Consider the following 23,478-nt stretch of genomic DNA (forward strand, 5'->3'; position numbering starts at 1 on the left):
GAGGGGGAAGGAGAGGCCGCATATCCCCTACCACACCCCGACATCGAGACATTTAGTGTGTGGGTGATTGAGGGGAGGGGTGAGGGAAGACAGTTTACAGTGGGGGAGATTGAGGGAAGGGGTGAGGGAAGACATTTATGGTGGGGGTGGTTGAAGGAACGGGGTAGGGGAGGATAATTTATTCCCCGCTAGAATTCATAGTTTTTTTGTTTTTGTTTTAGAGACACATGGTGGAGCGAATGAGTAATGATTAAAATGTTGACATATCCCCCGCCACGCCACCTTATTAGGACAGGTAAGGGAGAGAGTAGATGAGGGAGGGGCGAGTTTACGTAAGTCTCTAAACCTTTACTAGGAGACAGAAAGTGGTGGAGAAACAGCTGAGGGGTTGGGGGTGGGGAGATAACTCAGGTGGGGAAGACAGATGAGGTGGGGAGACAGCTGAGGTAGAGGAGGCAGGTGAAGTAGGGGAGAGGGGCTAGATTTTTTTTTATTATTATTTTAATTTTTTTACAGCAGAGGAGTCAGTCAGAGTTTACATAAGCCCCCTAAACCTTTACTGGGAGGGAGCCGGGGGGGGGGGGGGGGGGGGGGAAGGGGTGAAAGGTGTGGGAGCAGGTGGGGGAGACGGCCAGGTGACGACTCTATCCTCACCCCGCAACCTTATCAAACCCAGCACAGAAGTTTTAACGAAGAAGAAGAGAAGATTAAAGGGTTGACATATAATTGCTGTAATAAGAACATAAGAACGTAAGGAGTATTCTAGTCATTAAGCGATTATTTTCTTTGTGTGATTTAAAGTCCTCAAAGCGAGTTTTTGTTGAGTATTGTTAACTGTTGAAGAAGAGGGTGAGGGGAGGGGAAGGAAAGCTGAAACATGAGGTATATAATATTGGGGCTCCGTCAATATAGTGTTAAAACAGACAATAAAAAAGGTGATAGGAAACTGGATGTGAATGTGTTTTTTGTCACTCTGCAAATAACCTTATCAAACCCAGCACAGAGATGTTGTTTTAACGAAGATGAAAAGAAAATTAAAGAGTTAAGACATATAATTGCTATAATATTTTAGTCATTAAGGGAATATATTCTTTGTGTAATTTAAAGTCCTCAAGACGAGTATTTGTTGAGTATTGTTAACTGTTGAAGAAGAGGGTGAGGGGAGGGGAAGGAAAGCTGAAACATGAGGTATATAATATTGCGGCCCCGTCAATATACAGCATTACAACAGACAATAAAAAAGGTGACAGGAAACTGGATGTGGATGTGCTTTTTGTCATTCTCCAAATAATAAAAGGAAGTCATTACGAGAAATTTGCCAATGTATTCAAACTTTTATTATTATATTTTCTTGGTGTGTCTCTCCGTCTCTTGTCAAGGTATTCTGGATTTGAGAAGAAAAAATGTCGCTCTTTATAAAATTCGGTAAAAAAAGAAAAAAAATGAAGTTATTGATCATTACGTATAATTGAACAGAATTTGATATGATGACCCAGAGAGAGAGAGAGAGAGAGAGAGAGAGAGAGAGAGAGAGAGAGAGAGAGAGAGAGAGAGTTGGTCGTTGTCATGGCAACAAATAGACGCCACGGTCAAGGGAACACACACACACACACACACACACACACACACACACACACACACGAGTCTTTAATATTCAGAGTAAGAAAAAAAAAAGAAAGGCGGAAAAGAGGATGTTTGCGGAGATGGAAAAAGAAGAGAACGAGGAAAAACAACCGAAGAGTAAATAAAAGGAAAAAACGAAAACGTGTAGAGGGAAAACGAGAACAATGAGGGGAAGAAAACAGAGTAAAGATGAGGAGGTGGAAGAAGAGGCGTTGAAGAAGGAAGGGGAGGAGGAGGAGGAGGAGGAGAAGGGGAAGAAGACGGAGGAAGATAATAATGATTAAAAAGAAAAAAAAAAACTGGAAGGAAAAACACGTCGGAGGAAAATGATTAGGAAGAAGCAGAAGCAAAAGCAACGGAAATAGAAGGAAGAGGATGAGCACAAGGAGGAGGAGGAGGAGGAGGAAGAGAAAAAATAACAAAAACGTCAAACGGGAAACAGAAATATAAACTATGATAAATATGAAGTGCAAAAACAAACAGGAAAATGACTAACCGGAGTAGGAGAAGAAGGAGGAGGAGGAAGATAAGATAGTAAGGGAGGGGAATAAATAATAAGAGAAGGGGAATATAAGTAAAGAAAGATGAAGAAGAAAAGAAGAAGACGAAAGAAAAAAAAAAGATGATTATGAAGAAGAAAGTGGGAGCGGCGATTAGCGTTTATTTTTTTACACCTTTTTGTTGTTGTTGCCCTTGAGCCGTTTCTGTAGCTGTAAAAAAAAAAAAAAAAAAAAAACTGGAGGAGAATGTCGAACAAAAAGAGCAAAAAGGAGGAGGAGGAGGAAGAGGAGAAGGAGAGATTGGGGTAAGGGAGTACACATCAACCTCGCCCTCCTACACTCTACGCCAACATCATCCCGTTTGGCAGGTTTCGACAGGTGTGGGAAGAGGTGTAGGAGGAGGAGGATGTGTGTGTGTGTGTGTGTGTGTGTGTGTGTGTGTGTGTGTGTGTGTGGCGATATCTCCAAGAAGTCCTGACACACTCTTCCTCTTGCTGCTCCTCCTCCTCCTCCTCTTTCTCCTCCTCCTCCTCCTCCTCTTCCAAGTATACTTATTAATGATTTATTTTTTAGAACGTGGCTTTCTTGAATTTCATCTCTCGCCTCCTCTCTTGCTTTCTTCTTCTTCTTCTTTCCTTTCTTCATTTTATAATTTTCTTTCTCTTCCCTCATCTTCTCTTATTTACTTCTTCTTTTTATGCTTGCTCTTGTTCTTCTTATTCGTGTTCTTTTTCTTCTTGTTCTTCTTCTCTTCTTCTGTTTTTCCTCCTCCTCCTCCTCCTCCTTATCTGCCGAATTCAATCGCCTGCTGTAAATACTAGAGATAACGTGTGTGTGTGTGTGTGTGTGTGTGTGTGTGTGTGTGTCGTAATAGCTATTACAATTAAGACTATCGAGAGAGAGAGAGAGAGAGAGAGAGAGAGAGAGAGAGAGAGAGAGAGAGAGAGAGAGAGAGAGAGAGAGAGAGAGAGAGAAGGGGGTTGGAGATACTTGTCGTCGTAATGGAATATGTAGATGGTATGGAGATAGTGAAGGGGAAAAAAGAGGAAAAAGGAAAGAGGAGGGGAGGAAGAGAGGGAGGGAGGGAGGGAGGAAGAGATACGGAGATAACACGAGGGCGAAAGAAAATAAAGCAGTACGTACCGGTACTAACAACAACAGCAGCGTGTGTGTGTGTGTGTGTGTGTGTGTGTGTGTGTGTGTGTGTGTGTGTGTGTGTGTTTAAAACCAAGGAAGTAATGATACCCTATTATGTAAATGTTAAATGATGAATATTTTACACACACACACACACACACACACACACACACACATACTGGGAAAGAATGTTATGTGTTGGAGTTTATTGACATGTATACTCATTTTTTGTGTACTTTGTGTGTGTGTGTGTGTGTGTGTGTGTGTGTGTGTGTGTGTGTGTGTGTGTGTGTGTGTGTGTGTGTGTGTGTGTGTGTGTGTGTTATATACGTCTTTTGCAAACATATGTGAATGCACGTGTGTAAGTGTGGTTCAGATGTGTTGATTAGGATAGGAGTGCTGCCTCCCCCCCCCTTCTCTCTCTCTCTCTCTCTCCACACACACACACACACTCCTCATCAGCTTGTCAACACGTGCGGTAATCTCGTAAGCCGCTCTGATGTGCTCACGCGTCATGGTTTACGTGTGAACTAAACCTTGTGAAGAACTAATCAACTTCGAGATTACTATTTATCATATTTACACACTCTCTCTCTCTCTCTCTCTCTCTCTCTCTCTCTCTCTCTCTCTCTCTCTCTCCTCCTTCTTCGTCTTCTCTCTTTTCGTCCTCTTCTTTTTCTTCCTTTTCGTCCTCTTCCCATCCTGCTCCTTCTTCATCTTCTTCTTCTTCTTATTATTATTATTATTATTATTTTTCTTTTTTTTCTTCTTCTTCTTCTTCTTTTTCTTCTTCTTCTTCTTCTTCTTCTTCTTCTTCTTCTTCTGTTTAGTATTGTAATTTTCTTTGGTTACTATTTGACTGACGTATCTCATTTTCCACTATTTGACAGTCTTGTATTCCTGTCTGTGTTGGTTGTGTTTGGCTGTACACACATTCCTACTCCCTCATCCTTTAAGTCTGGCAGTGTAACGAATAGAAATAGCGGGGCACAGAATAAACTTGTAAAATAAGAAGTAGGGTGTGTGTGTGTGTGTGTGTGTGTGTGTGTGTGTGTGTGTCGTAATAGCTATAGCAAATACGACTATTGAGAGAGAGAGAGAGAGAGAGAGAGAGAGAGAGAGAGAGAGAGAGAGAGAGAGAGAGAGAGAGAGAGAGAGAGTAAGCATATTCAGCAAGACTTTAGAAACCGTGTAAAGGCGAAAAACAGGAGACGAATATTGTGTACGTTTAAACTAAGATAATTAAAACATGAATAATACGATAAATGAAGGAAAAATTATAAAACCACCTTATTTGTATCACTTATTTTACTTACGATATTTTTGTATGTAAGTAACTGAGTAGACGGTGTGTGCTTGTGTAACCTGTGTCTTGTCTGTGTGCCTATGTAAACTGTCTGTGTGTGCCTGTGTAACCTGTCTGTGTGCCTGTGTAACCTGTCTGTGTGTGCCTGAGTAACCTGTACTTTTGTGTGTGGTCTGTGTGTGCCTGTGTAGTCTGTGTAGCTTCAGTGCCAGTGTAGGCCATGAGTATTCTGTATGTACCCTGTGTGCCTGTGTGTAGAATGTGTAGCCTGTGAGTACGCCGCTTATCTCGCCTTGACACACTCACGACGCCGCCGAGTGATAAAGCGAGGAGGGAGATTACCCGACGCGCGACGAAACAGAGAGAGAGAGAGAGAGAGAGAGAGAGAGAGAGAGAGAGAGAGAGAGAGAGAGAGAGAGAGAGAGAGAGAGAGAGAGAGAGAGAGAGAGAGAGAGAGAGATTTTATATTATATCAGTTTCCAAATCATAACTTCTTCAACCATCTCCACTCCCCCTCCCTTCTCTCCCTCCCCCTTCCACCCTGCTTTCCCTCCCTTCCCCCTCAACGGTCTACCCCCCCCTTCCACCCTCCTCATAGCTGTTCCCTTCCACGAGTCACCTAACCACATAGATACGGAAATATTACGTGGATTTGTGAGTCATTTCCTTGCGATTTTCTTCCCGCTCCAGGCGGTGTGGAAGTATGATGATAAAGGGGAAAATTCTCTAGCTCATGGATTTTAATATTTTTTTTCCTCCTCGTATCTTTCGTAGAATTGCATGACACGTCTAACAAGTGTGGTAGCGCATTTTTTTTTTTTCACTTTATCGTCACCCATCCCCTCAACTTGCCTCTTCGTTTTTCATACTCATCCTCACCTTCTTTATTCTCCTTCCCCCCTTCACCCTTTCCCCTCTGGAACAATCTTCCTTCATCTGTATTTCCTCTTGCCTACGACTTGAACTCTTTCAAGAGGAGGGTATCAGGACACCTCTCCTCCCGTATTTGATCTTCCTTTCGGCCACCTCTTTTGTTTCTTTTTTAGGAGCAGCGAGTAGCTGGCTTTTTTATTTTTTATTATTGTTTTCTTTTTTTGTGTGCCCTTGAGCTGCCTCCTTTGTTGTAAAAAAAAATATATATATATATATCACACTTACTCCTCCATCTTCCCTTTCTCTTTCCTTTCACACACCAATATTATGCCTTCTTCCTGCGTCCCCAATCCTCCTCCTCCTCTCGCCCCAGTGCAGTGCTTGGTAAGTGTCGAGGTTTTGTCCACGTATCGACACCTGATACTTTTTGAAATATTCTTCCCGCCGTCCACTTCCTATGTAGTTAGACACGACAAAATATAAAAGTGGTGTCTCCAAGCGGCTTTTTCCTCGGCGCGGCCCCTCGTCAGAGTATCATTACCGCCGGCCTTGCGATATACTTATACACGTGTGCGAGGTTGTGCTTGCAGCCGTCTGGAAACTGTTCAAAGGAATGCGGATAAGAAAAAAAATAAAGAAAATGTCTAGATATATATACAAAAAGGATATCTCTCTATACTTGTTCTTCTTTTTCTTGCTCTTCGTGTTCTTTTTTTTCTTCTTCTTCTTCTACTACGTACTACTACTACTACTATTACTACTACTTCTACTACTTCTACTTCTACTACTTCTACTTCTACTATTACTTCTACTACTACTACTACTATTACTACTTCTACTACTACTACTACTACTACTACTACTACTACTACTACTACTACTACTACTACTACTACTACTACTACTACTACTACTACTACTACTACTACTACTACTACTACTACTACTTGTTGTTGTATCTGCCACCTGTGTTTGTTTGTTTGTTTGTGTGTGTGTTACCTGTGTGTGATACTGTGTGAATCTAAGTCCGGGTTGTAGAGTTGATTAGCACCTTGTTCAGAACCACTCGATAAGGGAGAGTGTGGGAGGAGGAAGAGGAGGAGGAGGAGGGAGGACAGATGGCGTAGGAGGAGAGACATGATTTTGGCGTGTGAGAGGAGGAAGAACGCGAAGAATGGAAAGGGAGTAAGTGTGATATAAAATAAGGAAAGAGTGAAGGAGGAAAGAGGAGGATAGCGAAGGTGAAGATGAGGAGGAGAAAAGAAAAGTTATGGGAAAGGTAATGAAACAACAAGTGTTAATAGCACAAAAACTGTGCTAGATCGGCGTCGCATGACCCTCCAACACACCCCCAACAATTTATATTATGCTGAAAAGTAAAGATGGCGCCACTTTAAACACTTGCCTGCGCCACAACGGGCTGGGGCCGACCATCAGGCCCTACTATGAAGGCCTACCGGCGCCACAGGCCAAGACGTAAAAAACAAACAAAAAACAGCTGACTTTGTTTATAATGCTATGTTGTAGGGTTCATCAGGGCTAACAAATGTTATTTTACAATGTCATGTCTACGATGCATGGGTAAGCCAGGAAAACAACTTGAAGAGAACAACAACACCACCAACAACAAGATGGAAAATCTGTTGATCGGCGTCTGCGACGCCGATAAAAAGAAAAAGGAAGAGAGAGATAGAAGGTAGCATGAGTAGAAAAGAGGAGGAGAGAAGAATGAAAAGTGTATGAAAGTGAAGATGTGTGGGTGAGCAAGATAAGATAATTAATAATGAAGGGGAGAACAGAGGAAAAGGACGATGACTTAGAAGTTGACAGAAAGGGGGATAAGCAAGACAGGAGTTAGTAATGAAGCGTAAAAGAAAGATAAGAGACAAAGAAAAGTGTATGGTAGAGAAGATGTACGGGAAAGTAATGAGAGGAGAGAATGACAAAGGAAAGAAAAAAAGAGAAGGTCGATGAATTAGAGGTTGATAAAAAGAGGAGGGAGAAGACGACAAAAGATAGCAATGAAGAGTAGAAGAGAGAATAAGCGGGAAAAGAATATGGGAGAGCTGTATAGGAAAGTAAGGAGAGAATGGTGAAGGAGAGAAAGGATTAAAAAGATGATGGATAAAGAATTGATAGAAAAGGGAAAAGAGAACTGAAGAAAGCAATGAGGACAAGAAAAGAGGAAAAGGAGGGAGAGGATATAAGAGAAGAGAGAATGATGAAGGAGAAAAGCGTAAAAAAAGATGATAGATTAGAAATGGAGAGACAGAACAATGAGTGGAGAGAGAAAAAAAAATATATACTCAAGAAAAGACGGTGAGAAGTTCATGAAAGAGAGAGAGAGAGAGAGAGAGAGAGAGAGAGAGAGAGAGAGAGAGAGAGAGAGAGAGAGAGAGAGAGAGAGAGAGAGAGAGAGAGAGAGAGAGAGAGAGAGGAGGAAAGGAAGGGGTGATATATAATGAAGGGGCAAGGGGAGAAAGAATAAAGAAAGGGAGGGAGAGAGGGAAGGAGGTAAAGGTGAGGAAAGGTGGGCGGAAGACTTTGATGTTAAGACGGTGAGGAATGTGAACGAGCATGAGGGAAAGGTTATCTATGGGGGGAGAGAGAGAGAGAGAGAGAGAGAGAGAGAGAGAGAGAGAGAGAGAGAGAGAGAGAGAGAGAGAGAGAGAGAGAGAGAGAGAGTGTATGGGGGGAAGAATTTCTTATCTTTTGTACAGCTGTTAAGTTGCGTGACGTGACGTTAGTGTATGAAGGGAAGAGGACCAGGGGGAGGACGAAGCAAAGCACAGAGAAATGGGAAGAGGAGAAGGAAGGTGAAGAGAAAGCTTAGGTAAAGAAAATGTGGACATAAAAAGGAAGATAAAGAGAGGGGAGAAAAATATATAGTTTACAAGACATGGTAGAGGAGGAGGAGGAGGAGGAGATAATCATGAAAGAAAGTAATGAAAAATTCAGAACAATGGATATAATTTAAAAATGTAGAGGTCTGAAAAAATAAAGGAAAAAATATTAATGGTAGGAGGAGGGGGTGAAGGGCAAGGGGGCAGGAAAGGGGGGAGTGCGTTCACGTGTCGGCAGGTGTGTTGGTGTACTTAATTACATTATTGGCCGCCAGGTGAGTCAGTGTGAGTCACTCCGTCAGGCACTCACGCCAGGAGGACGCTGCTGCACGCTGACTCACGTTTTTGTGGTGTGTGTGTGTGTGTGTGTGTGTGTGTGTGTGTGTGTGTGTGTGTGTGTGTCCAAGGGGGTGTCTAGGCGATGGATGTGCGTGTACGTTCAGGTGTGTGCACATGTTAAGTGGTAAGCAGGTGTGTGTATGTGAGGGGGTGACCTTCTGTGTATGACATCATTTTTTTACACTCGTATTATCTTCACAGTTCCTTTGTTCTGATATTTTTTTTGTTCGTTCACTTTATAATCATCTGCTATTTATATTTGTCTATATTTCTGTTTTCGAAGTAATGTATTATTCGATTTATTAGTTTGTCTTTTAAAAATTCTTATTTATTTGGTGATGCCTATTTTTGCCTCAGTCATTGTATGTCATTTTTCAACTTTGCTCAGTGCTCAAATTTTTTTTCATGCACAGAAAATTACGGAATGAAGTGAGTGTCAGTGTGTTCGTTTCCGTATTGTCAGCAAGGTTAAACTCGAGACACTGATTTTTTGTTTTTTTGTGCTTCTCTTGAGGTAATCTATTGCCTTCATTTTTTTTTTCTCATCCCCTTTTATCCATTTTGTTTTGTTTTGCTTCTTCTGATACATGTTACATCCTTATATATTTTTTTTTCACCAAGTGTGTGTGTGTGTGTGTGTGTGTGTGTGTGTGTGTGTGTGTGTGCCGGCAAGAAGTGGAGATAGCAAGAGGAGTGCCGGTGGTAGAAGAGGAGAGTGGAAGAGAGGAAGAGTGGAAAGAGGAGAAGTTGGGCGTATGCTGGGTGGGGGTAGGGAGGGAAGCTGGGGAAGGGAAGGGAAAGGAGAGGAAGGGGGAGGGAGAGGAGGGGAGGGGAGGGTTGCAGAAAGAGAGGAGGGGGAAGAGGGGGAAAGGGGTACGTATCGACCTGTCTGTCTGTCTGTGTGTCGCTGTCTGTGTCTGCACGCTGGAGCCGGCACCGCCATGTCGCCAGTTGTGGGGGGGGGGAGGGGGGGAGAAGAGCGGTCACGTGGCTTATGGGAGTGGCCTGCTGGGGATGAAGCTGGAAAGGGGTTTGGTTGTGATGGGGAGGATGATGGGGAGAGGGAATAGGTGGGGAGGTATGTCTGTGTTAAGTGGTTGCGGTGGTGGCTGGGGAGGGGTCTTTAGGGGTGAAGAGAAGGGAGAGTTTGTGGTGGGGAGGATAGTGTGTGGGTGTTGGAGAGGGAAAGTAGTAAGCACTGTGGGGAGAGAGAATGGCTGGGGAGAGATGTTTGTGTTAAGTGATATGGGGGGGGGGGGTCGTTGGGGCATAAGGTGAAGATAGAGTTCGTGGTGGGGAGGATAGTTTCAGGGATAGTGTGTGGGTGTTGGGGAAGGGAATGATAAGGATGGTGGGGAGAGGGAATAGATGGGGAGGTATTTTATGTATTAAGTGGTGGTGGGGGGTGGTCGTTGGAGCATAAGGTGAAGATAGAGTTCGTGGTGGGGAGGATAGTTTCAGGGATAGTGTGTGGGTGTTGGGGAAGGAATTAATAAAAAGGGTGGGGAGAGGGAATAGTTGGGGAGGTATGTTATGTATTAAGTGGTGGGGTGGTGGGTATGAGTAGAAGATGGTGGGGAGAATAGTGTGTAGTTGGGGAGGTGGGTTCGGGTGCCAGGTAGAGTGGTAGGAAATTTCAGAGTTGGGAAACTGTGATGAGGATATAGTGATTGTGGTGGGGAAAGAGATGGTAGTGGTGACTGGGTGACCGTAGTGGTCAGGGAAAGCTTTTGTTGTGGTGGGGGAGATGTGGTTATGGTGGGAGAGGGGGGATTATGTGGTGGGGAAAGTGGGGGAATTTTGGGAAGAGTTGTGGTGAGGGAGGGTGATTTTTACGTTGCTGGGTGACTGAAGTGGTAGTAGTAGTAGTAGTAGTAGGAGGAGGAGGAGGGGGAGATGATCAGATACACGTCATTGGTAAACGTGGAAAAAATCTATGGAAAGGGGAGGAAAAGGGAGATAAGAGAGGAAAAGCCGAGGGTGAGGGTGAAAGGGATTGATTTTGAGCTTCAGTAAAAATGAAACATGACAGAGAAAAAAAGAAAAAAAAAAACAAATCAGTGAATTTATTAGAACGAAACTGCGAACGCGAAATAACAACCCAAGGCGCATGAGACGAAACTGAACACACTCTATGAACCATGAATAGAATAGACACACCCAACCTAACCTTTTATTATTATTTGATGGCTCATATGGCTTATTCTTTTCTGTGTATTATTTTAGGGAGCAGCGTCATGCTTGCAATTTTCTCTACTTTCGATCTGTCTCCGTCACCGGCAGAAAAGGCAGAAAACAGATAAGCATAGGTAGGTAGACTAAATAAGACAGACAGACAGACAGACAGATAAAGAGACAGAATATTCACACAGTATCCCGTGCATGACTCAGAGGTGGGGGGGAGGGGGGAAGGAAGGAAAGTAACGTAACAAGATTAATAATTGAACCTAATCTGGCAGGAATTAACTGTGTGTGTGTGTGTGTGTGTGTGTGTGTGTGTGTGTGTGTGTGTGTGTGTGTGTGTGTGTGTGTGTGAAAATAACGGTAAAACAATAACCATGCGACGGAAATCAAGAGAGAGAGAGAGAGAGAGAGAGAGAGAGAGAGAGAGAGAGAGAGAGAGAGAGAGAGAGAGAGAGAGAGAGAGAGAGAGAGAGAGAGAGGTCACTCGATACAGTATTGGAAACTAGAGTAGGAAGGTTGAGATTGGGCAAACAAATACCCAGACAGACAGACAGACAAAGACAGATAGACACAAACAGAGAAACAGACAGATAAACAGAAAGACAGACAGATAGACAGATAGACAAAGACAGATAGACACAAACAGAGAAACAGACAGATATACAGACAGATAAACAGAAAGACAGACAGACAGATAGACACAGACAGATAAACAGACAGATATACAGACAGATATACAGACAGATAGACAGACAGACAGATATACACAGACAGAGAAACAGACAGATATACAGACAGATATACAGACAGATAGACAGACAGACAGATATACACAGACAGATAGACACAGACAGAGAAACAGACAGATATACAGACAGATAAACAGAAAGACAGACAGACAGATAGACAAAGACAGATAGACACAGACAGAGAAACAGAAAGACAGGCAGACATATATACAGACATAAAGACAGGTAGGCAGCCAGACAGAAAGACAAAGACACAGACATGAAAACAACGTGATAGACAGACAAGGCAGCAGACAGACAGGTAGACAGGTAGACACACAGACAGACAGACATAAGGAAACAGACAGATAAGCAGACAAAAAGACAGACACACAAAGAGAACGACAATAAAGTTTCAATGAGATAAGAAAAAAATAAATTGCAATGTTTATCTATTGCGAAGTATTATGAAACAAACAAACAAGACGGATTTAAATATTTCCCTTCTTTTTTCTCTCTCTCTCTCTCTCTCTCTCTCTACTACTGTCTTGTAATGGCTAAGGAATGACAAGAGAGAGAGAGAGAGAGAGAGAGAGAGAGAGAGAGGAGGAGAGATGAAAGGAGGCGGAAGAGGAAGGAAAATGTATTGGAAGTAGAGGAGAGTGACGGGAAGGGAATGTAATGGGAAGGGGAGAAAGAGGGGTGAAGGGGAGGGGAGGGAAGGGGAGGAGGAGAGGAGCATTTATAATACCCGGAAGTAGTATGGCGTATAGGTAATATAATAATAATGATGATAACGGTAACAAAAATAATAATGATAATAATTAGCATTGTCCTGCAGTGAAGTAGTAACGAATGAAGATGATGGTGACGATGATGATAGTGATGTTCAGTAGTAGTAGTAGAAGTAGTAGTAGTAGTAGTAGTAGTAGTAATAGTAGTAGCAGTAGTAGTAGTTGTTGTTGCTGTTGTTGTTATGGTGGTGGGGGTGGTTATTGTTGTTATTGTTATTGTTATCGTTGATCATTGACGTTAGAAATAGAAGAAAAAAACGAGAATAAGAATTGAAAGAAAGGATGATGAGAAATATAAGGAAGTAACAAAAGGCAGGAAGTACAGGAGGAAAAGGAGGCGGAGGAGGAAAAGAGAAAAAAAATAGATTCATCTCTCACGTGTGCAGTAAATCATGTGTGTGTGTGTGTGTGTGTGTGTGTGTGTGTAGGGAACAAGAAATACGACCTCATGAAATTTAAGGTACTTCGGTACGCAAAGAAAAAAAAAAAAAAACAGATAGCGAAAACAACAACATTTACTCTTTGATTTATTGTTTACGTTTAGTTAACAGACCTTTAGGGGGGATGCTCTCTCTCTCTCTCTCTCTCTCTCTCTCTCTCTCTCTCTCTCTCTCTCTCTCTCTATAATAAATTGAAATGATGTTTTTTTGTAATATATATTGGTTGTAGTAGTAGTAGTAGTAGTAGTCATATTAGTAGCACACACACACACACACACACACACACACACACACACGTTACAACCCTTGACTTAATCCTCCTTCCCCCACTTTATCGCCTCTCTCATCTTATCTCCCTCTCCCTCTCCAGTCCCCCCCCTTCTATCCTTCCTCCTCCTCCTCCTCCTCCTCCTCCTCCTCCTAACTTCCCATCACGTTTCTTCCTTTATAACCTTCCTCCGCTTCCGCCACCTCTTACATTTCCTTTATTCTCCCTCCTCCTCCTCCTCCTCCTCTTCCTCTTCCTCTTCCTCCTCCTCGTCATCCTCTTTCTCCTTTTTTTATTCACATTCTCAGTTATTTATTTTTCTCGAATAGACTACCCCTTTTCCCTCCTCCTCCTCCTCCTATCCCCTTTCTCTCCCTTTGCTCATTTTACCTTTTCCTGTTTCTCTCTCCCTTCTCCTCCCCTTTTTCTCTCTCTTGCTCTCTCCCCTTCGTTATAAATAATTCTTGCCCATCTCACCCCCCTCCCCCCGGGGTCGCTCTCGCTCTCTCTCGCTCTCTCTCTCTCCACTTGTTCTTCCTTTGACCTTTCTTTTTTCTTTACCAATCTAGTCCTTATTATCATTTAACTCCGTGTTCTCTCTCTCTCTCTCTCTCTCTCTCTCTCTCTCTCTCTCTCTCTCTCTCTCTCTCTCTCTCTCTCTCTCTCTCTCTCTCTCTCTTTTTTCTTTGTTTGCGTTTTTCTTTCCTCTCTTCCTTGTTTCATTCATTCCTTACTTCCTTCCTTCTTTCCCTCCTTTATTCCGTTCCTTTTCTCTACCTTCTCTCTGTGTATTCTTCTTTGTTTCGTTTATTCCAGCTTTATCATCATATATTTACTTTTCCTCCCCTCCCTTTCCTTCTCATTACTTTTTTTTTCCATTCGCATCTCCTTTATTTTTTTTATTAGCCAGTATTCCCAGTTACTATCCATAAAGGACCCTATGACATACCGTTTTTCGCAAATATCTTTCAAACGAAGACTCGGATCAGCATGGGACTTTGGGACAGATTGTTTCAAACACTCCGCTAATTTTTGACGCTATTGTACAATGCCAGATGCGGTTAATTACGGCGTTTACTCTTGACTGTGATGGCAAAACCTGCGTGAGCCACTTACACATTCGAACAGGTGAGGCGTGACGTATTTGTGACGTGTATCCACCACCTACCTCCACCCCTGGCTTCCCCTACTCCCATCCCTGCCTTTCCCTCCCTCCTACCCTCCTCCTTCTCCTCCGCACCCTCTCCCCCCGCCCTCTTTCGCCCCCATACCTGACCCCCCCCCCCCCTCTCTCTCTCTCTCTCTCTCTCTCTCTCTCTCTCTCTCTCTCCCTTTCACCTTTCCTTCCATGCTAATTACTGTCGCCAGGTGTGATATTAATTATTTTTATTACCTTTGCTTGAACACTCACTCTCTCTCTCACTTGCGATGTACACGAGATATGAATACATGCACACGTATGACTTGAATTAATGGCAGATAAATAGAAAGTATATCCCGTCTGCATCAGCATCAACAGTGATGACGAGGAAGACCTGTTTGTCGATGGTGATGAATATTGAAGTAACATATGTGGTCAGTTTTTACGTTATTAATCCACCCATCATATACTCGCTGTCTATTTTTGTGTGCTATGACTTTTCATCATATCTACATGAACACATATCGTATAGCAGTCTTTTCCTAATATCAGAATAAAATTTTCATATATTTCTCCAATTTCGTTTCACGTTTTTACTCTGCAATGAATCAATTCCATCTTTATTCCTTTCCGTCTCTTTCGCGATTTCCTCTAAATGATCAAGCGTCAGCTACGTGCTTCATCCCATCATACGCTCAACGTAACCTGTGGGAAGGAGGGTCATATACTCGTACAACTTTCAATGGGTGTATAATTGCCAAACAAACCTCATACAACACTTAAGCAACATCCAGTTACGCTGGAACAGGAATCAGGGTCGTGTGCATAAAACACCAGACCATACTTGACATATACTTTCGAGTTATCCGCCATCATATGTGTGCAAAGCTTCATATTGCATGTGCAGCGAGAGAGAGAGAGAGAGAGAGAGAGAGAGAGAGAGAGAGGGCGGGGAGAGGGTGGGGCAGAAGGAGGAGGGTAGGAGGGAGGGATGGGAGTAGGGGAAGCCAGGGGTGGAGGTAGGTGGTGGATACACGTCACAAATACTTTACGCCTCACCTGTTCGAATGTGTAAGTGGCTCACTCAGGTTTTGCCATCACAGTCAAGAGTAAACCGCATAATTAACCGCATCTGGTAATGCAAAATAGCGTCAAAAATTAGCGGAGTGTTTGAAACAATCTGTGCCATAGTGCCATGCTGATCCGAGTCTGCATTTGAAAGATATTTGCGAAAAACGGTATGTCAAAAGGTCTGATATGGATAGTAGTGCAGTTAGTCAGCCACTCCACACACACACACACACACACACACACACACACACACACACACACACACACACACACACACACACACACACACACACACACACACACCGTTATTTTTCCTCTCCCCTTTTCTCTTCCCCCAGTCCTTCCCCAAATTTTCCCCCCCATTCCCCCTTTCACCCACTCACTCCCCTCTTCATTACACCCTCACCCCTCCTCTTCCTTTCCCTCATTCCAAAAACACCGTTCCACTTCCCCTCCCTTTTCCCTCCCTGATCCCCCTCTACAGCATAGCCCTTCTCCTTCCTTCTCCCTCCCATCATCTGGCACCTCTCTCCTCTCCCTCTTTTTCATTCCTTTCTTTCTCCTAATTTTCTTCCTTTTTTTCTTCATTTATTCATGAACAGTAAGTTAGGTTAGGTGGGTTTAAGTTTACAGTTGCTGCTTTGCATAGTCCTACCGGCCTGTTGGAGACTCCTTATATTTTTATGTTTAACCTCCCTCGCTTTTTCCATCTTTTCCTTAAATTTCTTTTATTCCTACTCTTCCTAAACCTCTACCTCTTCCTTTTATTTCTTCACCTACAGTCCCTCCTATCTTCTACCTCTCTTTCCCTTCTCCCATTCCGTTCCTTTCTTCTTTTCTCTCAACTTCTCTCTTCATGAACCTCCTTTGCTTTCACCACGTTTTCATTCCTTTTCATTATATCTCCCAATCTTGAACCTCCTCCTAGCTCCTCTTCTCCTCCTCCTCCTCTTACACACCTACCAACTTCTCTTCCGTTCCATTCCTTTCATAACCAACCTTCGTTTCCGAAATAATTTTCTCTACTTCTATTATTCATCTTCCTCCTTCCCTTCTGTTCCGTTTCGTTCCTTTCTCTCTCTTGTGTTCTCCTCCTCTTCATAATCACTCCCCAACTCACCTCCGCCCACCATTCTCACGCCTCTCCTCCTCCTCCCCGCTGCAGGATCCGGCCCCAGATCGCCCGTGAGCTGATCGACATGTGCCGCGTGTGCACCAGCGTCACACCCGGGGAGCCGCAGGTGTGGCTGGGCTCCGACAAGGCCTTCACCTACGATCACGTCTTCGACCAGCCCGCCGGCCAGACCGAAGTGTACGAGTCGTGCGTGGCCGGCCTGATCGAGGGCTGCTTTGAGGGCTACAATGCGACCGTCTTGGCGTATGGACAGGTGAGTGGGGCAGCGAGACAGGTGTGTAGATGAGTGTTGACAGGTGTGTGGATGAGTGTTGACAGGTGTGTGGATGAGTGTTGACAGGTGTGTGGATGAGTGGTGACAGGTGTATGGATGAGTGTTGATGTGTATGTGGATGAGTGGTGACAGGTGTGTGAGTCATGGAGGTATATGAGTCAGAGGAGACAGGTGTGTGGATGAGTGGTGACATGTGTGGATGAATAGTGACAGGTGTGTGGATGAGTGGTGACAGGTGTGTGGATGAGAGGTGACAGGTGTGTGGATGAGTGTTGACATGTGTGTGGATGAATAGTGACAGGTGTGTGGATGAGTGTTGACATGTGTGTGGATGAGTGTTGACAGGTGTGTGGATGAATAGTGACATGTGTGTGGATGAGTGTTGACAGGTGTGTGGATGAGTGTTGACAGGTGTGTGGATGAGTGTTGACATGTATGTGGATGAGTGGTGACAGGTGTGTGGATGAGTGTTGACAGGTGTGTGGATGAGTGTTGACAGGTGTGTGGATGAGTGTTGACAGGTGTGTGGATGAATAGTGACATGTGTGTGGATGAGTGTTGACAGGTGTGTGGATGAGTGTTGACAGGTGTGTGGATGAGTGTTGACAGGTGTGTGGATGAGTGTTGACAGGTGTGTGGATGAGTGTTGACAGGTGTGTGGATGAGTGTTGACAGGTGTTTGGATGAGTGTTGACAGGTGTGTGGATGAGTGTTGACAGGTGTGTGGATGAGTGTTGACATGTATGTGGATGAGTGGTGACAGGTGTGTGGATGAGTGGTGACAGGTGTGTGAGTGAGTCATGGAGATATATGAGTCAGAGGAGTCAGGTGCGTGAGTGAGTGGTGACAGGTATGAGTGAGTCACGAAAGTATATGAGTCAGAGGAGACAGCTGCGTGAGTGTCTGTGTGGAAGGTTAATGGAGTGGAAACGAGAAGAGGATGTATATTTTTTTATTATCCTATTCTATTTTCGTCTTTTTTACTCATTATTTGTATATTTATTTATTTTGTTTTTGTTTATTTTTTATTATTTTTATTTTTATGTGTGTTTCCATATGCTCTCATAAATGCGATCTCCAGTTTTCTTTTTACTAGCCTTCATTTTCTCTTTTTTCGCTTCATTTTCTTTCTTTTTTGTCGTTTTCATCTTTACCTCCTTTTTTTCATTTTTGCCTGGCCTTTGGTTCCCTTCCTCCCCTCTTCCCTCCCCCCTTTCCTAATTGTATCATACCCTTTCTCCTTTCCTTTTGATCTCCTCCTCCTCCTCCTCCTCCGCGGTATCCTTGGCCTTCTCGTTTTGCTAATTTTATCTCATTCTTCCTTCCCTTCTGATTTCATCCCTCCCCTCCTTCCCTCCATCCTTCCCTCCCTCCCTTTCACCTTTCCTTCCATGCTAATTACTGTCGCCAGGTGTGATATTAATTATTTTTATTACCTTTGCTTGAACACACACACACACACTCTCTCTCTCTCTCTCTCTCTCTCTCTCTCTCTCTCTCTCTCTCTCTCTCTCTCTCTCTCTCTCTCTCTCTCTCTCTCTCTCTCTCTCTCTCTCTCTCTCATTTATTATCATCTATATCCTTCTATTCTATTATTATCTTCTATTCCCTCGCATTAACTTTCTCTTTATTCTCTTTCTTCCTTTCCTTCAGAGCTGTAATTCTTCTTAATTTTTTTCCCATGTTCCTTTCCTGCCATCTCCTTACTGTCTTCTTTTCCCCTCTATTCTATTATTATCTTCTATACCTTTGGCTTAACTTCCACTTTATTCTCTTTCTTCCTTTCCTTCAGAGCTGTAATTCTTTTTAATATTCTTTCCTTGTTCCTCTCTTGCCATCCCTTCCCCTTTTTTCCTTCCTATTACAATATTCCGTCTTTTTCATCCCTTAATACTTTCCTTACCTGTTGATTTTTATCTTTTATATCTCCCAGCCTGCCTGCCCCGACCTTTCATCCTTTCATCATCCAGAGGGACATCTATTTTTGCCTTCCTTTCTTCTTTTCGCCCTCCACCCCTCACTCGTTCTTTCTCTCCCTTCCTCTCTCTCTCCCTTCCTCTCTCCCTCCCTCCCTCCCTCCGTTTGAAGTCGTAATGAAGTTCCTTTTTCTCTTATCATTTTTTCTATTTTCTTTCGTTCTCTTTCCCCTTCTTTTGGAGGTATTTTTACCCTCTGTAAAATCCCTTTATCTTAATACATCATTCCTCTCTCGCTTGCATTATTTTCCTTTTGACTTTCTCTTCCTGTTTCAGTTCTCCACTTAACCTATTGCGTTTTTATTTTCTTTATTAATCACTCTTCATGCATTTTAAAACGCTCTTCCACAAGGGATTTATGTTATTCTGTACTCTCTTCTTTTGCTGAGATATTTCAGACCTTCATTTTGTCCTTTTGTTGCCCTTTAATTATCAAACAATCTTTAGACTCCTTAAAGCTGTTCACCTATAGTGGTTTCGATATTGTTACTTTCCTCTCGTTAAGATGTTTCAATCCTCCCTTTAACCTTGTTTATTTTCTCTTTTATCAGTTCTTTTTCAACACCCTTAAGATCGTTCTCATAAGGGTTTCGATACTGTTCTTTTTACTTTCCTCTTCTGAAGATGTTTCAATGCTTTTAATCTTTTGTTTTTTATTTAAGCTTTTTACACACCTTAAGAGCACTCGATACTCTTCTTTTTACGGAACTTTTGTGAAGCTAAGATAATTTTGATGAACTGAATATATTGTACCCACCAAACGTGTGACTTCAGATTCAACCCTTATAAATACACCGTCAGTCTCAGTTTTGGATCTATTTATGTCTGTCTCTCTAGCTAGCTAGATAGATAGACACACAGATAGGTAGGTTGATAGAATGAGAGTTACACAGGCAGACAGACAAACATCATAATATAGATAGACAGATAGATGGGGAGGCGTTGGCTGAGTGGTCAGCGTGTGGGTGTATTGAGGCCGTGGACCTAGGTTCGAGTCCCACCGAAACACGCTGATTTTTCAACCTTCCCCGAGTGGCGGAAGATTACCCACATGCTGCCCAGACCTTCAGTCAACCTTAACTTCAGCGGTTTTGTTCAAGTGGAACACCGGGGGGCAGCTTGAGCCAAGCAGGAGTCATACATCACGGTAGCCACTACAAACTAAATTCGCCCGCGCCATTAACAGACTGGGGCCGTCCAAGAGTCCTCTCGAGACAGCCTACCGGCGTTATAGGCACCACCTGAAAAAAAAAATAGATAGAGAAACAGATAGATAGGTAGATATATACATAGATAGGTATACAGAGATAGAGAGAGAGTTACAGACACGACAGACAGACAGACAGACGCCAATTAATCTGCCGCTAACAAGAGCAGTAACAAGGTCCACGTAAAGCACTGCCCTCCACCTTTACCTGTTAATTGGGTTGTAGGGGAGGTGTGTGTGTGTGTGTGTGTGTGTGTGTGTGTGTGTGTGTGTGTGTGTGTGTGTGTGTGTGTTACTCTAGGCGTGTGTTTTTCTCTTCCTAATTTGCTTTGTTAAAATATCACGTTTTTTTATTTGTTCTTCCGTCTCTTAATTCTTCATCTTCCTTCAATTCTTTCTTCCATGTCACATTTATTTATTAGTGTGTGTGTGTGTGTGTGTGTGTGTGTGTGTGTGTGTGTGTGTGTGTGTGTGTGTGTGTGTGTGTTCCCAGTACGTGTGTTGCATCCCCACCTTCTTTTCACCACCTCTCCACCTCCTTCCTTGTATCTATGTGTTAGCCTCCCCTCCTCTTCCTCCCCATCTACTCCCCTTGCATGCCTGTGTTGTCCTCATCTTCCTCCCCACATCTCCCACCTTACGTAACACCTTCCCTTCACATATCCAGACATTCCTTTGTTTTTATTTATTTTTACTCTTTTCATAACATTATTTAGTTATCAGTATTTTCTTTTTTTATATTATTCCTTTTCTTAGTATTCCTTTTCATATTATTCCTTTTCATATAATTCTTTTTTATTGTTCATTTTCATATTATTCCTTTTCTCATTACTCATTTTCATATTATTCCTTTTCTCATTACTCATTTTCATATTCCTTTTCTCATTACTCATTTTCATATTATTCCTTTTCTCATTACTCATTTTCATTTTATTCCTTTTCTCATTACTCATTTTCATATTATTCCTTTTCTCATTACTCATTTTCATATTCCTTTTCTCATTACTCATTTTCATTTTATTCCTTTTCTCATTACTCATTTTCATATTCCTTTTCTCATTACTCATTTTCATATTCCTTTTCTCATTACTCATTTTCATATTCCTTTTCTCATTACTCATTTTCATATTCCTTTTCTCATTACTCATTTTCATATTCCTTTTCTCATTACTCATTTTCATATTATTCCTTTTCTCATCACTCATTTTCATATTCCTTTTCTCATTACTCATTTTCATATTCCTTTTCTCATTACTCATTTTCATATTCCTTTTCTCATTGCTCATTTTCATATTATTCCTTTTCTCATCACTCATTTTCATATTCCTTTTCTCATTACTCATTTTAATTTTATTCCTTTTCTCATTACTCATTTTCATATTCCTTTTCTCATTACTCATTTTCATATTATTCCTTTTCTCATCACTCATTTTCATATTCCTTTTCTCATTACTCATTTCCATATTATTCCTTTTCTCATTACTCATTTTCATATTATTCCTTTTCTCATTACTCATTTTCATATTCCTTTTCTCATTACTCATTTTCATGTTATTCCTTTTCTCATCACTCATTTTCATATTCCTTTTCTCATTACTCATTTTCATGTTATTCCTTTTCTCATCACTCATTTTCATATTCCTTTTCTCATTACTCATTTTCATATTATTCCTTTTCTCATCACTAATTTTCATATTCCTTTTCTCATTACTCATTTTCATATTATTCCTTTTCTCATTACTCATTTTTATATTATTCCTTTTCTCATTACTCATTTTCATATTATTCCTTTTCTCATCACTCATTTTCATATTCCTTTTCTCATTACTCATTTTCATATTATTCCTTTTCTCATTACTCATTTTCATATTCCTTTTCTCATTACTCATTTTCATATTCCTTTTCTCATTACTCATTTTCATATTCCTTTTCTCATTACTCATTTTCATATTATTCCTTTTCTCATTACTCATTTTCATATTCCTTTTCTCATTACTCATTTTCATATTCCTTTTCTCATTGCTCATTTTCATATTCCTTTTCTCATTACTCATTTTCATATTCCTTTTCTCATTGCTCATTATCATATTATTCCTTTTCTCATTACTCATTTTCATATTCCTTTTCTCATTACTCATTTTCATATTCCTTTTCTCATTGCTCATTATCATATTATTCCTTTTCTCATTACTCATTTTCATATTCCTTTTCTCATTGCTCATTATCATATTATTCCTTTTCTCATTACTCATTTTCATATTATTCCTTTTCTCATTACTCATTTTCATATTCCTTTTCTCATTACTCATTTTCATATTATTCCTTTTCTCATTACTCATTTTCATATTCCTTTTCTCATTACTCATTTTCATATTATTCCTTTTCTCATTACTCATTTTCATATTATTCCTTTTCTCATTACTCATTTTCATATTCCTTTTCTCATTGCTCATTATCATATTATTCATTTTCTCATTACTCATTTTCATATTATTCCTTTTCTCATTACTCATTTTCATATTCCTTTTCTCATTACTCATTTTCATATTCCTTTTCTCATTACTCATTATCATATTCCTTTTCTCATTACTCATTTTCATATTCCTTTTCTCATTGCTCATTATCATATTCCTTTTCTCATTACTCATTTTCATATTATTCCTTTTCTTGTGAATTTATTTTCCTATTATTCCTTTTTTTATTACTCGTTTTCATATTATTGCTTTTCTTATTGCTCACTTTCATATTCCTCTTTTCATATTGTTCATTTTCATATTATTTATTTTATTATTATTTCCTTCACATTGTTTATTTTCTTTTTCCTCTTCATATTATTTATTTTCACACTCGTTAGTTTTTCGTTTTCTTATTTTTCCTATTCATATTCTTCCTCTTTATATTCATTTTCATATAATTCCTTTTTATATATTTATCCTGTTATTCCTATCCTTATTATTCTTTTTCATATTCCTTTTCATATTATTTATTTTCTTATACTATTCCATTTCATATTCCTCTGCGTTATTCCTCGCGCTGATCGGAGAGTCTTGAGCCACGCCTCGCACACTTCATTGTCACCAGTATATATTTTTTTTCTTCCACTATCTCGCATGCAATCGCAGAAAATGACTACTCACGCCGCGCCAGCCTTCATAAACCCTCCTCTTGTTGACTTTTTTTTTTTTACCTGTATATTTTGTGTCCCTCCTCCTCCTTCGTCCTTCCTTCTTCCTTCCTTCGTTCCTTTCCGTGTTGTTGTTTTTTCACGTTTTTCATATTTATCTCAACCATTTTTCTTCCTTTCCATTTTTCCTTTTTTTATTTCCCTCCTAACCTTTGTCTTTTTTTCTTCCTCTGTCTTCTTTTGTGTTCCTCCTCCTCCTTCTTCTTCCTTCCTTCTTCCTTCATTCCTTTTCGTGTTGTTGTTTTTCTCGCTTCTCAATATATTCCCATTTTCATTTTTCTTCCTTTCCATTTTTCCTTTTTTTTTATTTCCCTCCTTACCTTTGTTTGTTGTATCCTTCCTCCTTTCTTCCTTCTTTCCTTCGTTCCCGAGCTGTCATTCTTAACGTATTTCTTACTTTATTTTCTCTAGTTCCTGTTTTTCCTTTCTATATCTTCTTCTTTTTATTTTTCCTC

At 41.2% G+C, this 23,478-nt stretch overlaps 1 protein-coding gene and 1 long non-coding RNA gene across 7 annotated transcripts in view; both read left to right on the plus strand.

Annotated features, from left to right (window-relative positions):
- LOC126991883 (kinesin-like protein KIF21A) overlaps nt 1-23,478 on the plus strand; it is a 141,891-nt gene that overhangs the window by 51,676 nt on the left and 66,737 nt on the right. For all 5 annotated transcript variants that reach the window (XR_007745904.1, XM_050850530.1, XM_050850529.1 and 2 more), the window contains exon 2: nt 16,413-16,635. Coding sequence is in view for 4 of the 5 variants with exons in the window: in XM_050850530.1 (XP_050706487.1) it covers nt 16,413-16,635 (223 nt within the window). In the remaining variant the exon portion in view is untranslated. The remainder of the gene's footprint in view (nt 1-16,412; nt 16,636-23,478) is intronic.
- On the plus strand, nt 16,654-18,075 carry LOC126991885 (uncharacterized). Of its 2 annotated transcripts, none has more exons than XR_007745905.1 (3): nt 16,654-17,177; nt 17,222-17,309; nt 17,354-18,075. It is a non-coding gene; the product is annotated as an uncharacterized LOC126991885 (long non-coding RNA). The 2 variants fall into 2 exon arrangements; XR_007745906.1 differs by having other exon boundaries at nt 17,222-17,265.

This window comes from Eriocheir sinensis, unplaced genomic scaffold (genome assembly GCF_024679095.1).
Source record: "Eriocheir sinensis breed Jianghai 21 unplaced genomic scaffold, ASM2467909v1 Scaffold356, whole genome shotgun sequence".
NCBI lineage: Eukaryota > Metazoa > Arthropoda > Malacostraca > Decapoda > Varunidae > Eriocheir > Eriocheir sinensis.